General features: G+C 37.7%; 2 protein-coding genes across 2 annotated transcripts; one reads left to right on the plus strand and one right to left on the minus strand.

Moving 5' to 3' along the window:
- Window positions 1-219: 219 nt before the first annotated feature.
- On the plus strand, window positions 220-8,951 carry EXOSC8 (exosome component 8; the record flags this gene model as incomplete). The annotated part of the gene is made up of 9 exons (XM_009574176.1): window positions 220-283; window positions 2,059-2,132; window positions 2,701-2,746; window positions 3,784-3,889; window positions 3,977-4,022; window positions 4,278-4,374; window positions 5,386-5,506; window positions 8,200-8,306; window positions 8,737-8,951. Coding segments are annotated over 9 exons (777 nt in total), but the record flags the coding sequence as incomplete, so codon positions are not given.
- On the minus strand, window positions 8,878-17,497 carry SUPT20H (suppressor of Ty 20 homolog (S. cerevisiae)). Its single transcript, XM_009574165.1, has 4 exons — window positions 17,215-17,497; window positions 14,766-14,821; window positions 10,959-11,064; window positions 8,878-9,430 (listed from the first exon to the last, which is right to left on the minus strand). The coding sequence occupies exons 1-4, from the start codon at window positions 17,351-17,353 to the stop codon at window positions 9,327-9,329; spliced, it is 405 nt and encodes a 134-aa protein (XP_009572460.1). The 5' UTR covers window positions 17,354-17,497; the 3' UTR covers window positions 8,878-9,326.
- Window positions 17,498-18,398: the final 901 nt, after the last annotated feature.

Genomic DNA, 18,398 nt, shown 5'->3' on the forward strand with positions numbered 1-18,398 from the left:
TTTAAAAAATAGTTTTTTGCCGGCCTACAACCACAAACTACATATTAGTCGATGAAAAACTGTCTAGGATGTGATCGAGTTTTCCCTAGCATTTTTGTAGCTGCATATTTCTGCTAAAAAGAAGAGAGTACTACTTTATATGAACTCTTATAGCATAAATACTGGTGTGTTATTTAATAAAACATGTTTTCTAATTTGAAATTTCTAATTTTTGTTTAGAAAGAGAACTGTCGACCTGATGGAAGGGAGTTAGGTGAATTCCGGGCAACCACTGTCAACATAGGCAAGTGCTTATTTGGAATAATAATAACGGGGGAGATATTATTAATCTCATATTATAATAGTAACCTTAATGACTTGCTAATCAGTTTTCTTGGTTCTTGCATTTTAAAACAAGAAAGAGGAAGGATTTTTATTTATAGTTTCAACAAGCATTAAAGAGAATGCATGGTACGGTAATGTATTTGAGCGTTGTTATTCAGTCCTGCTCCTGGGCTGGTATTCACAGCACAATTTATGTGGTTGTGGAAGCTTGTCTCTTTCTAAGATTAGCAGCATATGTTATAGATGCTGCAGGCAGTGTCTAAGTACATACTGACTGGCGTGAAATTGATGCCCTAGCATCTTGAAAGGGGCAGTGACTCCTGGCTTCTGCTTGGTTCTAAGCTTGATGAGCAACTGTCTCAAGCAGAGGTGAGATACCTGTTATGCAGTGAGCAGCAGCAGCACCTTACCTGCCTTTCTTACACCTCATAATTTCTAAAAGTAAAATACAGGTTAGTGTACTAGCATGGAATAGTTGCTGATTATTGCTCAAACTTGACACTGCAGGTCTCTTCCATTGTACAATGCTGCCTTCCATTAAGTCTTGCTGTAAGTCAGCCAGAAGGTGGACTTACAGTAACCATCTATGATTTCTGGTTTAAAAAAGTACGCCAGGGATCAATACTGCGTCCAATCCTGTTCACCATCTTCATTAATGATCTGGATGATGGGGCAAAGTGTACCCTCAGCAAGTTCGCAGATGACACCAAATTGGGCAGAGTGGCCGATATGCCAGAGGGTTGTGCTGCTGTCCAGAGGGATCTTGACAGGCTGGAGAAATGAGCTGACAGGAACCACATGAAGGTCAACAAGGAGAAGCACAAAGTCCTGCGCCTGGGCAGGAACAGCCCCAGGCACCCATATATGCTGGGGGACAGCCAGCTGGAAAGCAGCTTGGCACAAAAGGACCAGGGCGCCCTGGTGGACACAAGGTTAAACATGAGCCAGCAATGTGCCCTTGTTGCAAAGAAGGCCAATGTTATCCTGGGCTGCATTAGGCAAAGTATTGCCAGCAGGTTGATGGAGGTGGTCCTTCCCCTTTATTCAGCGCTGGTGAGGCCACACCTGCAGTGCTGTGTCTGGTTCTGGGCTCCCCAGTACAAGAGAGATATGGACATACTGGAGAGAGTCCAACAAAGGTCCATGAAGATGATGAAAGGACTGGAGCATCTCTCCTGTGAGAAAAGACTGAGAGAGCTGGGACTGTTCAGCCTGGAGAAGAGAAGGCTGAGGGGGGGATCTTATCAGTGTATATAAATACCTCAAGTGAGGGTGTAAAGAAGACAGAGCCAGGTTCTATTCAGTGCTGCCCAGTGCCAGGACACGAGGCAGTGGGCACAAAGTGAAACACAAGTGGTTGCCTGTGAACATGAGGAAACACTTTTTCACTGTGAGGGTGACCGAGCACTGGCACAGGTTGCGTAGAGAAGTTGTGGAGTCTCCCTCTTTGGGGAGGGAGGATACGTCTGGTTAAGGTCCTGGGCAGCCAGCTCTACGTGGCCCTGCTTGAGCAGGGGAGTTGGACCAGCGGTCCTCTCCAGCCTCAACCATTCTGTGTGATTCTGCGTGATTGACTGTTTAATACAGAGATTCTGTTCCCACCCTGGATTCATTGAGACTTTGCTTGTGTTTAGTATAAAATGATGGAAAGTAAACACTTTTTGAAGGTGGATGTTAGTTAAGGCCCTTTGAATGGAAAAATAGATTTTATTGAACAGTACTTTCTCTCTTCAGGTTCAATTACAACTGCTGATGGTTCTGCCCTGGTGAAGTTAGGAAATACTACAGTGATTTGTGGAGTTAAAGCGGTATGGTTTTTATTTTAATTTAGCAGTTAGCTGAACTTGTGCGTTCGTGTTTAGACTGAATCTCCTGCAGCGTTACAATAATATGTCAGTCAGACACAATTACAGTCTTTCACCTGAGTTACTTTCAGACATGAAAGTTAATATATAATTTAATTGTCTAATCCTACTTGTATAGTCTGAGAACATGTATTTTTGTGGTGTGTATTGTGTATGGGGAAAGATACATACAAAAATGAAGTCTTTGTTATTTCTAGATAAAAGCTGTGTAATTGAAGAGTTACTGAATATTGATCAATAAATGCATTGGTAATTAGTTGGCTGGACTGTTAAGTGCCTTGTAGCCTCAACTTTACTGCTGGCCTGCCATGAACTGTGTGACAAATCGCTTCATGTCCCGGTATTGAGTTTTCCCACAGGAAAAATACAGACAGGGAATGATTAAAAATGGCTCATGTAAATCTCTTTGTAACGATAACTGGCAAGAAAATGACCATTCATATATAGAATAGCTGTAAAATATTTTTGTACAAAATTCAGCTCTTCAGTTTTGTCTTTTTTTTTTCTCCAGGAACTTGCTGCACCCGCAGTAGATTCTGCTAATAAGGGATATATTGGTAAGCTTTTCAGTATGGATCTTACTCAGAACTTGTATTGCTTCAGCCAAAAGGCTGTAATGATGGGACAGATTGAGTGTGTTGTGAAGACTTCTTAAAAGAATGAATTTGGGTAAAATTGTATTACTTTCCTTAAAATCAGTTTCCAAATTGGCATATAGGCAGTGGTACTTCAGAAATTTCAGAATTCCCCCTGCTCTGCTTGTGAGTTTTCCATGTAAAGCTACGTTTTATTGCTGATTCCAGTCCAGGCTGAAAACAAACCTACAACAGGTGTTAGTACGTATGTTAAGAGGGGGGAAGGTAGTTAATCTGTAAAAGATTGTGGCATGCAAGGTTGTGCAAAGGTGCATCAACTTTTGTCTTTAAGTCCCAGTAGGCAAAAAATTCAACTCTTAAAAACAGTGAAATAAACCCTGTTTATTTCTCAGAGAACTGTAGAAGTCTCAAGGGTACATCCTCACTCCTGTTTGGATTTTCTTTTGAAATAAAATAATTCTGTGGAACTGAGAGCTTAGACTAAATCACCTTTTTATAAGGCATCTCCAAAGTATGTTGTTTTCAGTGAATTTGATTATGCCTAGGTGTTTTTCACAAATGTTTATGCATATTTTTGCTTCAAGTCTAAAGCATCAGGTTTTAATGGTTGATGAAAAGCAGATAGCATACCAGTAAAGTCAGGCAGTGGGATGAAAATGCTGTTGTTTCTTGATCTACTTAAGAGAGCTTAACACTTGAAGAGTTTGTGTGGGGTCATGATATTCATAGCACGATTACAAAGAAAGTGGTAGGAGTATGTGCTTCTCCATGGAATATATAGTTTCTGAGTACAGAGTACTACAAGTTCTTTAATACAAACTCATGCGTAACTTTATTTTTGAGGGGAGAAGTAGGAAGGCTTGGTTGAAAAATTCTTGGTCTTGCCTTTCATTTCAAGTACATAAAATGGTATTAAGAGCGTGTATTGTCTTATTTCTGTTTTTGATATCCTATTGCCTGCTTTCTTTAGTTTATGACTAACGATTCTTGCTACCTAGTTCCAAATGTAGAACTGCCATCCCTCTGTTCAACGAGGTTTCGCTCTGGACCACCTGGTGAAGAGGCTCAAGCAGCAAGCCAGTTCATTGCAGATGCGATTGAAAAGTAAGAATCATCTTAATGCATTTAAAACACAAATAACTCTGCAAGACAATTTTCTATTTCCTGGTTTACTCTCTCATTTTATTTTAGTTCACAGATAATAGCGAAAGAAGATCTATGTATTGCAAATGGCAAGGTGAGTTGTATCTCAAAATGAAGATGGACATACTAACAAGATCACGGTGTTGAGACATTAAAGGAGGTATTTGGGGTTATAGGTTGTTTTGTTGTTGTTTTTGCTTGTTAGTCTTCATAGCTTGGTTTACATCTGAAGTGTAAAAATCGTATGATAGAAATAATTATCTTTGTTCACGTGGCCAGCATTTTCTTAGATATTGCACCATTTGCTTAGCTGCTGTAACATCTCACATGTGCAAACCTTTTTTGATAGCTTGCTTGGGTGTTATACTGTGATATCATATGTCTGGACTATGATGGAAATGTTTTGGATGCCAGCGCCTTTGCTTTGTTAGCAGCATTAAAAAATGGTAAGTCTTCTCTAGAGCAAGAGACACACTCTGATTAGCGTTCCTTGGATAAATATGTTAGTTTTGAATCATGGTGAATAGGTAACTGGTTCAGAATTCCTTAAGACTGCTTTTTTCCTGTCTTTTGAATGCCAAATTACTAAAATGCAAATACAAAGTGGAAATGATGGTATGGATGCCATAGATGTGTAACACCTGGGGAGTAGGATCTTTTTGCGTGTGTATTATTGCTGTGTAATAAGACTAATAGCTATTCTGTCATGTGTTCTTCTGTGTCAGAGATCTGAATCTTTCAGCAGTGGTTATAAATGACTTTAATGTCTAGATCAGGGTCTTACCTTGTTAATGTATTTTGTGTAGGCAGAATAAGTTGTTGGGGGTTTTGCTTATTTGTCACAACAGAATATTCCTAGCTTAATGCATTGTAGTTTGAAAAAACTGCCTTTCATGCATGCAACATATGGATTGATTATTCACAGGTATGTGGGTTATAAATGCACGTAGGAGGCAGTATAAAGGGAAGCTTACAGCAAGGCCTCCTTTTCTAACTGAATTGCTTGCCTTTGAATTCCTATAGCTACTTTGCTTTTGATTTTCTTGTCTCTAACACTGTATGGGTTGTCAGAGCAAGTGTTATCTGAAGATCAGATTGCATGGGTTTTTATTGTGTCCAATAGGCTTTTTGGGGAAAAGCACTTTCTGTAAAATATTACTCTAAAGGTATTATAACTATATGGCATTTTGGAAAATGCTTCTGTGTAAGGAAGAGTGTTAGCTTGAGGAGAATACTTTCTTGAATGGGTAGTACTAAGCTAAATACTTTCCTCAGATTCAAGAAATTTTTTGTACAGAACACCAGTAATGTAGCCAAAACTCTATCCTGATCTGCTTGCAGTGGCTTACCAATATGGTAAAATAACAGCTTATATTTCAGTAGTCTTGGACATCTCTAGGCCTACTAAAACCAGCAATGTTTAATATTATACCATTGTCATTTTTTCATCTCTTCAGTACAGTTGCCATCAGTTACTATGAATGAAGAAACTGGTTTATCAGAAGTTAATTTAAAACAGAAGAATCCTTTGATTATCAGAAAGCATCCAGTTGCCACGTCATTTGCTATATTTGATGAGTAAGTTCGTAACTGTTTTGTACTTACGAAAACAACTGTGTATGTTAAAGAAGTGAAAGACAGAGGATGCAATCAATGATGTTTCTGCACTTCTTATGCACTTCTGCTAGTGAAGAACGTGCAGTCTCAGGCAATGCTGTTCCACTTGATCTTAAAGCTGCGGCCTCTCTTGTTGAACTGACCTGTAGTTCTGTGATATGAATGAGTATGTAGAACAAAACGAAGTCTGTCCAACTTCTTCCTGTGACTTAAAGCAGAACTGGTTCCCAACCTAAAAGATATGCTTAAAAGTATGGGAATAGGTATTGTTTTATGTTTTTGCAGTATCTTTGAGACAAAAGAATGTTACCACTGCAATTAATGTTTTAGAAGCCTATGTAAATAACTGATATAAAAGATGGTAGGTAGTTTTTGAACAGCTTATACCAAGGATTTAGTCAACAGAGGAAGTACGAAGTAATGGTCCAGTTAGAACAACAGAACCTCTGGATAACTGAAAACATAATTACCCAAGATGAAGTCTGACCAGCACTCTTAAGGCATTGTTCACGTAGGTAAAGAATCTGATTATGAGAATTCCGAATTATCACATCCAATAACTTGACTCCTCACCTGAAGTTGTTTACTGGCCCTTCATCAGTCCAAGTACGTTAAGTATGTGTTCTGTTGCTGTTTATAAGAAATGCAGTTATTTATAGTGATATCCGTTTGAAAAGTAGAAAATGACAAATAAGATGATGCTCACTGTGCTATGAATCTGATTTAAGATTTAGGTGTATATAGAGATGTCAGGGGTTTATGGCACATTAATCTGTATTGGCAGAAATGATTAATAGGCCCTTTCATTTAAATATGAGATGGGGTGGGGGGAGCACTATACTCAAACATTGACCAAGTGATTACCAGAATGAATCAAAGCAGAAAGTTATCAGTACTTTAGAGCGCTTCTGTTAACTGCTTTAATACCAGTTCTTGTGGGTCTGAAGTTTGATGTAGGCTGAAAGTGAGAGAGTTTGGATAGCATGGTAGGCAGTTGTCAGTAGGATATTATTTGCACACAAATCACACATGCTTACCAATAGACAAAAAAGTTGCCTTTGGAAGAAAGCTTTCAGTGACAGTCTGTTGGGCTTTGTTCCCTTCACTGAAACAGACTGTTGCATCAAACAAGTTACTTAAGTCTCCCTTTAGCTCCTAGAACTAAATATTGAGGGGGTGTGTGCCTGTGTTGTGTGGTTTAGGGTTTTGGTTTTTTTTTTTTTTTCCTTTAATTCTGGTTTACTAGTTTTTCTACAGCTGTTGACACAGCACTCTAAATAATATGCTTTACATACTCTGGCTTCCAGAGACATTTTTCTTCTGTGTAAAAGCCCTACTTGAATAAATAAAACTTCTGGGTTGCTGGATAGTGTGGCCATGGTCAAGGAGCGCTGTTGCAGAGCACTGCGCAGCTCCACAGCTGGCTCCTATGGAGTCAACCTGTACGTAAATAATAATTCTGATGCACCGAACTCTCCATGTGTGCCAGGCCCCTGTGTCATGCAAAGGGACGATGCTGCACAGTGAGTGTGGGTAGAATTAATAAAACAGTATTTTTGAGTAGTGTAGCTACGGACTGATGTTTTCGTTACACTATTGCTGTTAATGGCAATCTGAAACTATTGGTGAAGTTCTAAATTACTCAAGTATGCATTGCATATGAGTTCAAATTGAAAAATTCTGTTATCCTTCCATCTATTTTGTGTAATCAGCTCCTATAGCCTTGCTACTGACTTCCCCCCTGCAAACTTGTCATAAACATCACTTAGCATAGGTGTATTCCAGCTGCTAAATTGAGTTTGATTACATCAATACTAAATTTTAATTTAACAGCATAAACTGAGGCTTCATGAAAACTTCAGCTAAAGTCTTTCCTGTCATGATACCTGCACTTCAGCCAAATGTTTGTAATGGTAGTGATTTTTTTTTATTATTATTTTTTAAAGAAACTAAGGCTGAACAGTGGTTATTCAGCTTTTTTTAAGTTCAAGTTTTTCTTGTTGTGCAACGTTTTTTAGATCCCCTTTTTTTCTTTTTCCATTAGTTTGCTCTATTTTTAACTTACTAAATGGTTCAAAAATAACAATATTTAATCTCTTTTAATGATCTGCATCATGTGATGTACGACAGCTTATTTTGGCTGCCTTAAGGAACCCAGTAAATCCATTTTTGAACTATTCCCTGAGTGGTGTTCGAGTTCTCTGACAAGAAACTGAGAACTACTTTGGTGAATTTACTATGGAAATGAGTTTTGCCTTAAGGTCTCGTAGACATTAGTGCAGCCTACACCTAAAACCAATGCCATTTTCTTTGCATAACTATGAAATAAGTGACTGCATATTGCAAATGGCAGTTTCATGGCATTTTCCTGCAATATGCAAGTATCACAAATCTATGAAACTTAGGCATAAAAGCTGTATTTTCAACAGCTAGTATTTTAACAGACATGTGCACCTGAATATGTAGAATCTCCCACTTCATTTTTTTTTTCTTTCTTTAAATTGGTGCATTTTGGTAAGAAAACAGATAAGCCTGAACACCAAATCCACCTATGAGTATTTTCTAAGCAAAAATTAGTAAGTTATATGTACTTTGCAATAATGTTAATGGCGCAACATATACTGATGTGTGTGCATATGTTCTTCTTTCACAAGCACATTACTCATTGTTGATCCAACTGCTGAAGAAGAAGACTTAGCAACTGGAACAGTAACTATTGTAACTGATGATGAAGGCAGACTATGTTCTGTCCATAAGCCAGGTACTTCCATGTTTACTACACAGGAACCTATGGAGATTATAATTTTTCTTGACCTTGATTTTTTTTGTAAAATGTGGGTGCTGTCTGCTTGAGTACTTATTATTAAATGACTTGCTCTTGAAATTCATTTTGAAAAAGTTGTAGGTCCATTCCAACTGAAATAGTCTATTCTATTCAAAGTTCAAAAAGAAGTCACAGCTTGACCTACGTACAGCAAAGGACAAAATTTGAGCACGTCTCCTGTTACACCTCTAGTTTGTTTCTGTTTTCTTTGCCTGAGGCTAGAGTTGGGGAACATGTATGCTCCCCAAGTGAAACTTGTTGGTCATGAGAATTACTGTATTACATAATACTCTCATTTGGAAAACACATTTAGAGATACTTAACTGAAGTATAAATAGAAAATCAAATTGTTCCCTTTAACTTTTAGGTGGAAGTCCTCTTACGGGAGCCAAGCTTCAGGACTGTATCAGCAGAGCAATTACAAGGCACAAAGAAGTAAAGAAGCTGATAGACAAAGTAATAAAAAGTATAAAGCCCAAGTGAACAAAAGGAGAGATCTTTTCAAAAATGGATTTGTAAAAATTGTATTTGTTACAGTGTTCACAAACCTTTTATACTAAATAAACAAATACCAATACTACATTTACAAAGTTCATTTTTTCTAAAATGTTTTTCACCCTTATACTATGTACAATGCTGCTGAGTGGTAAAAAATACAAGATAAAACGTTCTGTTAAAAAATTAAGTGACTTAAGGAAACCAGACCCTAGCTGCTTTATAGATGAAATCTCTAAGTTCTGTAAGGTTGGCTTCCAAAACCAGTTTATTTATTTCAGTGTAACGTCAAAAGTTCATTTTCCCACCAGTAATGTAAAACACTGATCTGTTTTTAAGCTTTCTCCTTTTTAATCTGAAAAAAAAAATCCCCTCTGAATCAATTTTTTATTTGGGAGGGAGGAAAAAAAAAAAGCAAGCAAGTCTCAGGATTTTGGAGGGGCCGGTGTGCCTCTTTTTCTTTTACTTTTTGAGTGGCTGCCTGAATGCTGTTGATGACGCAGGTGAGCTGCTTGTGCTGCTGCTGCTGCTGCCATAGCCATTTGATGCTGCAAGAATCGCAACTGCTGCCGTGAAGAGGAAGGGGGAGAAAAAGCTTGTTAGTGTTGACTCTAAAGCTACGTTTCACATCAGGAAGAATGAGAGGAAGGTGGGGGCAAAAAATGAAAAGAAAAAAAATGAGGACGCACCAGGTTGACAAAAGGAATACACCATGTACTGGGGCAATGAGTACAGTCAAGCAGCACCAGTGGCACAGAAGCCTGCTGAGGGCATATCTGACATTTTACACACGTACTCGGACAGCTTTGTTTCTTTGCCCTTTCTCTCCATTGCAGTAACTGCAGTAACTCAGCAACTTCAGTGAATGTTTGGGTTACACAGTACATTTTTAACATAATACCTTTTCAGTGTATGCATTGTATGTATTTTCTACATGTATCACAAAGAGGAGACTGTGTGCTAAAAAATATTAAAATATTTTCATAAAGCATCTGAATGACAGAATGCTAAAGGAATGCTTTGCCACAGCTGTTGCCTCCATGTACTGATTGTAGCAGTGCTACATTTGAACTTACAGGTGCTTACATTCATGCTATTTTGAAATCTACTGGCATCTGGCAGAGCTTATTTAGATATGTGCCACAAGCACTCCTTGAATGTTAGCAAATCAGGAAGGTGGATGGCTTAAATGAATAAAAATAAATTCAGTGCTCCAAGCTGAGAGAACCATAGATTTCAAGTCTTTCATGATACAGTTTGCCAAAAGTCATGGGTTTTTTTTCATTTGTGAGACCATAAAGACATTAGTTTTAAAAAAAAAAAAAAAAAAAAGTCAAAGGGGCAAGATTTTTGGTTTTGGAGCTGCGAATTTTATTTTTTTTTTTTTTTTTTTTAAACAGTCAGAGTGAAGTTGCTGGATTACTTGTATCTGTTGCTGCTGCTGCTGCAAGGCTTGTTGCTGTTGCTGTTGTAAGGCAGAAGAGAGCTGGAGTCTCTGCTGAGGAAGGCTTTGCCCAGGTCTGTTCACGGCAGAGCCAAGCTGAGACAACACTAAGAAAGGAGAAGGGGAAAGCAGGCAGGTCAAAGAGGTCAGGTCGAGTTTGTCAGGGTCAGGCAAGGAAGACATAGGAATAGAGTGTAACAGAAAAGGGGGATCAATAGAATTAGCTTCAGAGTCAAATTGGAAACAGTGCAGAATAAAGTATACATGATATACGTACTCTGTTAGTTAGAACAAAACTAGATTATGGAGTGCTTGTGGAGACACAAAGAGGTTTCTGTACTGGATGTTAAGCACACAGTTAAAGAAACATTCCTCAATGAAGTTTGGCACGGAAGTTCCCTGTATGTTCTTTTTGTATCAAGTGTGACTTATTTTCATGTGATATTATCAATTTACTACACTTAACTGCAAAGAAAGCAGAAAAGTGCATGCTTTGAAAGTCCAGTGTTTCTTGTATAATTCATGTGCTAATAATAAATAGTAAATTGTTCTGATCTAATGTAAGACTTCTTTAAGACCAAACTTCATTTCAGTGTGAATTTATCAAGATAACACACTTAACTACAAAAGGAGGCTCAGCAAGCACATACCTGTGGCTTGAGGTTGCATAAAATTCCCTACTCCAGTCAGGTTAATTACAGCAGCTTGTTGGGCAGATAATGCCTGATCTTGACTGGATGGACCTTGGTCAGACCCCTAGCAAAAATGAAAAGCTTGATCCTTATTACCAAACTTTGGTATCAATGAATAAGTAAATAAAGCCAGTGAAGGCAAACTTTTGAAGTGCCATTTAAAAACATTTAATTTACATCTTCCAGTGCGTGTAGATACAGGCTATAGTGTAGTCACTATTATAGTAGAACAAACAGATGTTGAATGCCCCAGAACAGCTCTGTTTTGGCAGAAATGGTATTATGCCTGTTACCCAGCAGAAGTCCCATGCTGTTGTCAACTTCCCTGCAGTCAGCAGAGACTACAGTTTATCATTGCAATCTTATGACATTTCCCACTCCTAACCCCAAAGTCTTCAGGTAATACCTGAAACCATCCATGTGCAAAGCTCCTAATCAATCAAAATGTGAAAAGTCTGAAACTTACATTGACATATTCATATTGTGCCATGCACTCCTTGATTTCATAAAAAATGCAAACCCTGCTTTTAAAATTTTATTTTCAAAACAGAGTGGTTCTCACTCAGATGGGATTAGTGGAGTCTGATCTAGTGTCTACTGAAGTCAAAGGGTATTCAATTAGGACCTTTTCTAGAACTTTTATGCAATTATGCATTGATTCATAAAGTGGGGAAATAAAGTATTATATATGTGATTCAAGCAAACTACATGGCTTATCAGTCAGAAAAAAAAAAGCTTTTGAGCTGGTGCATTTCCAGGAGTTGCAATGCTTCTTTAGAATAACCATATGAAATAATGCCACGAAGATCTAGGTGAACTTGACCAAAAGATTGCACATTAAGAAGACATCATCATCTCGATGAAGACGACTAAGACAGACTTACAAAGTCATAGAACCAACATTTGGGGAAAAACCCTAAGTATGAGACGAGAATGTATGCATTCCATTGGCAGCACAGCAAATTGTTGGTCTTTTTGAGCTTAGATTTTTTCCACTAAGCACTTGGATTACAGCACTGTGAACATATACGTTCTTGTCCTTAGTGAAAGCTAAGGAATTTGGTATTCATAATAGCTCATTTTAGCTAATAACCCTAGTCTTACTCTATAATGCGTGATAGGAGAGTGTTCCTTGGGGCAAGTTAGGCAATGCAGAGAGATTGGTGTCCTCCAGAAGAACTTTCTGCCACAAGAAGGACTAGGCTTACATCAACCTTTTTGTAAATGCCCTTAAAGTTCAATGTCTAGAAAATAGACATACTACTGGTATGTCTATTTAGTATGAGCTTGCATGAATAGTATGAGCTTGCATGAATTTTTTTTTAGTAATTCAACCAGTAACTGACATTTGGATTCTGAGAATAAATCTGAAAGTCTCCCATTAAACTGTCCCACATTGCAGAACAAGGCCTGTGACACAGGAGACCATACACCATAAAAACATTTTAAAGAGGCATGTTATTTATGAACAGTCTATGGTAGCACAAGCAAAATTATTATGACAAACTGAGTATACAGTAGAGACTATTTGGTAAACAGAAGTCTTGCATGTCTGGGAAGACAAAAGATAAAGAACACAAAAGCAGAGCAGCTAGTTTTCCCAAATTGCTGCATTAGTGCTGGTAAGATTTTTAGGCACAGGTAGAAACAACCACTCAATATTTGTCATTTTGAGAACAGACAGCTTGGTCTCTATCAAGACTTTAGACTTCTTCACTGGTTAAAGCCTTTAACACTAATTACAGGCAGCAGTAGAGCAAGTGTCTTAAGATTACAGCTTTAAAGCCAACTGATACTTTCTCTGGTGCAAAGAGAACAATTCTGTTGAACTACAGCAGTGAGGATGATAAGCCAACTCACAGCACTGAAAGGAAGAAGTTTTAGTTACTCTAGTAATCCTGACTGTTTCTTCTCTGTTCATCTGATGTTATCTGCTAGTTATGACAAACAGGACAACACTAAGCTGACTTTACACCACTCATACAGTGGGCTGGCTCTCTTCATGCTAGAGTAAGATAATGCTTAGCCAGTTGTATAGCTCTTCTATACAGGATATAAATAAAGGAGTATAACCCAGCTCCAGCCATGGCAACAAAGCCACTGCAGTCTTTGCAGTTTGAGAAGGTTTTGGAGGAAGACTTTCCTCCCCCTCTGCTTCAGATCTATTGTGTAAAGGCTCATTTACTTGTGGAGATGGGGAGAATAGGAGAAACTGTTTCATCCATGCACCCCAGACTGAGGGCTGTTAGCACACACCTGTTCTCCCTGTTGCTGAGGACTACAGGTTGTAGGCTGCTGAGATTGTTGCTGTGGAGAAAACTGTGACAGCTGCTGCTGCTGTTGTTGCTGGAGTGGGTTAAAAATAAGTGAACCACCTGGAAGCTGTTGAAGATTAAAAACAAAAGGCATAATTCAATCAAACTGCTGAGTTTCCCACTGTCCTAGGATGAACATGACATTGATAATGACGTACTCCTTGGAGGTTTGTTTTTGGTTTTTTTTTTGTTTTGTGGGTTTTTTTTTTTAATCCTTTTAAAATGAGTAAGTTTACAATTGCTGCTGTTTGTGAAAAAGCCTTATGCTCAGAAAACAAACCTGCATTAAATTACAGTGAGATATTTCCACAGAAAAATACATTTTTATTATTCTAATTAAAATAGTAGAGATTCTGCTGATACTAGAAATGTAAAGGCTAGTCTTCAAAAGCACTGTATATTATTTTCACTTCCAGAATATTCCACTGAACTTTAATAGATGCTTCCTATCAACAAGGTCTGATGCAAAAAAATCTTAAACAGTCTTGATTCCTCTCCCTTACCCCAGCTTTAATTGCACTGATTTCAGCCAAATTACTCTTGGCTTATATGAGTGGCAGAGGTAGCTTGAAAGGATGTACTTCAACATGGAATCACACAAATACAAGCATTAAATTTTATAGAAGAGCTCTACTCTGGCATAACTGCCTCCTGTGCCTGCCCTTTTCCATGTTTCTGGAGTGTGTACAGGAGTGGGAGGAGGAAGTAGCAAAGCTACAGCTCATCTTTTACTGGTACTAATTTTTTGAAGCATGGTGCAACATTTGTGCAACACTGAATCTGCACTTCTGCACCTGTAACTTGCAGCTGACTTCAAATCCAGGAACTACACCCAGTTCCACAAACACTCCCTGTTCTGCTTTTAAATGGAGCTCCGACATAATAAGCAACTTTTGCTCATGTTGGTGTTTGTATGTATGCTTAGTGGAAAGAAAACATTTACAGACGTTCTAAACTCCCTATCTTACATGAACTTCTATTTCCATTACCAGAAGCTCTTTAAAACTATTACTGCACCTGCCTGTGCATGTTCAGCTCAGCTCAGTAACCCCTGAGTGATCCTGCTGTGTACTGTTTTGTACTTTTAAAATAATCATAACTTCAGTTTAAAGAATGATCTGCAATAAAAGCTTAGGCAAATTCTGAAAATAGAAGATTGTATTTTAGCATTAATCTCTTGAATTCAAATGTCAGCAGTTTTAGATTGTTACTGAGAACTAGCTGCTTTGTTGTGAGCTAAGAATCTAATTTCCACCTGGTATCCTTAACGAAATAGCTTGTTCTCTTGTTGTAAGTGTTTTAAATAAGCAACTAAAATTTGCAGTAAATGGTTTGTCTGATCAACTGGCTTCAAAGATCTGTGGGGGGCAATGCAGTAAGCAGCACTAAACACATCTCTAAAGAAAATTAAGAAATTATCATTATTATTGTGTCCAAGTATATCAATTACCTGTAGAAGATTTAAGGGCCGAAGATTTGATGCATTTTTCAAACCAAAGGGGCTGCCTGTTAAAGAAAACATCTTTTTATTAGTAGGAAGTCTTTACTTAATTATATATGTGTATTGCAATTAATACACCTTTCCACTGGGATCATTTCTAAACATTTGGAAGTTGGAAAACTGGCAAGTTTAAATTTTATACTTAATACAATGCTGCATTTTCCATAATGTTGATAAGTTCATAGTTATCCAGATTCAACGTTAAAGAAAGCTGACTAAACGGAAAGAAAACTGTATCGCTACTAATCACTGTACCCTGAAACCTATAACCTGTTAATGCATTTACACAAAGGTGAATGTGGACAATATCATAGCAGTTATTCTTCAGTGATTCTTCTGGCTTTAAGAAGTTTTACTGTTTGTACAGTAAATCCAGAAATGTTCAAGGGCTCAGTGAAATAACAGGCTCTCAGTTTCTCAATCAACAGAAAACAATCCCATCCAAAGTCTTAGCAACCCTCCCAAGGGCTTCTGGCAAGATGTATCTGACTTGTAGAGCTTTTGGCATTATTCCACACGGCACTCTTCAAAGCTATACTAAAAAAAGATGTACATGTGGCACGCTATGAATTGGGTACAGAACTGATACAAACGCTCCAGTAAAACAGCAGCTGTCAAACAGAATCCCCCAGAGGTCTGCCACCGACCTAGCTCAGCTCACTACTCCCATCTGTTATGTGGGCGACAGAGTAGCATGTAAAAATCTGAGACACCAAACCGGTACAGGTAGATAGTGCTTGAAAGGACAGAATTAAAATTAAAAGTAATCCTAAGGAATTGAAGAAAGGGTCCAAAAATCAGTAACATGGAATTAAAAAAAGACAAATGAACAAGTACAAAATTGTGAGTAACTAGCTTTGTGTCTATACAGCAAGAAAGGACGTGAGAAGTTACAGTCAAGTCACAAACATATCCGAATCATCCATATCACAAACTACAGAACACACAAAAGAAAAGAACCTCTTCACACAGTTTACATTTATAAAACTCACTGTCACAAGATGCTGTAGATGCCAAACACATAAACGGGTTCAAAAACCAATTAGATAAATCCACAGACTAGAATTCTAGCACAGAATATCAAGCACAGAGATCCACGTGGATAGTCTTCAGCTGAGAAAGTCTCAAAGCTGTAGATTGCCAGAAGAGGTACAGTTGTATATAAGGGATGTTTCACTTCACACTTTTGCCTTGTCTTAAACTCTCTCCTAACTATCCTCTAATGGCGACTGTCAGAGACAGAATATAAACTGGACAGATTTTTGGCCTAAACCAGTAAAGCCATTCTTATGCTAATGTAATGCCGTTGCGAAAAATACAAATAAAAAATAGGCAGACCTCATTTGGGGAAATGTTAACAGGAATGTTGTGAAAGAGATGAGATGCATTTATTCTGCTGTGCTCCACAGTGGTAAATCAGCCAAGCTCAGGCTTGTGTCCAGTTTTGGTTATCACATTTTAAGAAGGATGTAAGCAAATTGGACAGTCTAGAAGAGAGTGACAGGATTATGAAAGGTTTGAAAAATACGACCTATCAGAAAGAGAAGACAAATGTGGGACATGACAGTATGTTTGATACTTAGAAGGTAAAAAGAAAGGGTGAACAACTATTTTTCATGTCTGCAAGGAACAGGAGAAAAAAAAAATTTAATTCGCAATTAAGGAGATGGACTGCAATTAGAAGGAAACATTTTGTACGCATAATGAACTACTCCAAACAACTACCAAGGGAGACTGGAATCTTCTTTAGTGAAGGTATTTAAAGCCAGTTTAGCAGCTAAGCATTGGTTCAGTATGGTTTAGACAGATTTGACTCTGCCTCAGTATGAGGGATGGATATTTTGAAGTCTCTTCTATACTTCTGATTCCATAATCATACATCAGGGTTTTTATTTGTCTTTATTATTTTTTCAGAAAAAATAAACTAAAAATTTAAATGCTGCTTTAATGAATATTGAGGCATGCGGATTTATATAGTCATATTTGAAGGCAATAAGGAGCTAATTAATTGTCCTACTAAAATAAAGCAGTACCAGTGATAGAATAAAATGCCTCACAGATTTAAAAAGTGATGCCTCTTTCTAAGTTCAGTCATGCCTTTTTTTTAGCAGTCATCATTATCAACGTTGCATTTGAATTTGGAGTTTATCTCAAACTTCCCACTAAGCATACCCAACAGTCCAGGTTTCAAGTATGTTTCCCCAGTCTAGCTCCTCAAAATCAATTTCAAACAAACATAGGCTACACTTCGAATGCAAAAATATGTATGTTGTTCCCGAGCTCCAGCCATCAAATACACAATCTATTCACACAATGGTCACTTTCGTCCATCGTTTTCACAATATGTTTTCACACTGTCCCTATCTGAAGGGTGGCTTTTCAACTTATTCACACTAACCTGCTTGAGAGGCAGACTGCATTGCAGCGGGCAGCGCATTTGGTACCAGACCTCCTGATGGTAAAATGCCACTCAGATTTATACCTGCAGGGGCTATGGCACCAGTGTTGCACCCCAACATAGGGTTTGAACCACTCATCAGTGTCTGTGCCCCACTGTAGAAGAGGAAAGACAACACATCAAACCCAAGCGGTACAAGCAAATCTGAGTAACTAAATTTTTGCCCTCTGTCTCATGACAAGTAAATCAATTGTTTGCTGTAAATGGGATTATGGATAAAGCACCAAGGCAGCTTAAAAAATCGTTATGCCTAGGGTATAACAAATACATAAATCCATATTCTCAGTATATACGATGTATTGTTTTTGGTATAATCTATGGAAAATAAAGCACAAGTGGTTCTTTTGTTCTAGAAATACTGAAAGATCAACAGTCTTCAAAATGGTTGTACTATCATAACAAAAAGTCAAGGAACAAGTTTGTGTTTTCTTTTTGCACTATAAAAAAAGAGATCTCTCTAGTTAATGAAGTGATCAATTGCTGAACACCTTGGATGAGTAATTTAAATGTCTGGTACTTGCACTGAAGCACGCTGTGTCTTACACTGACCATCTTATATTGATCACAGAATTTCATTGAGTCTAAAAACAGTTCACATTATACCATACAATCTATTCTTGACAGCAGCATTTATTATTTTTTTAAACCACAAAATGAGTTTTAAGGATCAAAGAATGTTTAACCTCAATGTTTGATTAAATTGCTAGAAAACAGATTTGTTGGTTTCTTGTATTTTACATACAACCTTTCATTCATAGGCACTTTAATATAAAATCTGTTTCCATTTTTCATTTAGAGTGGTCTGCATATGATATTCCACTTCCTCTCTGATTAATAAAAAAAGTTTTCAAACTTAAAGAGCAAAACCTCAGAAAGCATTTAAATTGAGGTTAAGCCTTATGAAATTCAACTATACGCATCCAAAAAGCTGAAAGCACAATTTTCCTAATAGACCATTTCAATATTCTGATAGTAGGTGCCTTATATTTGAGAAACACAAATAGTTTCTAGTGGCTCTTCACTTTATAATTACAAAGTGAATGATCTATTTGTATTGCAGATCCTGAAAAATACCTATCCTAATGGATGCTGGACAGTCCCGTATCACTCCCACCCTCCCCACC

Source organism: Fulmarus glacialis, unplaced genomic scaffold, assembly GCF_000690835.1.
Source record: "Fulmarus glacialis isolate BGI_N327 unplaced genomic scaffold, ASM69083v1 scaffold13230, whole genome shotgun sequence".
NCBI lineage: Eukaryota > Metazoa > Chordata > Aves > Procellariiformes > Procellariidae > Fulmarus > Fulmarus glacialis.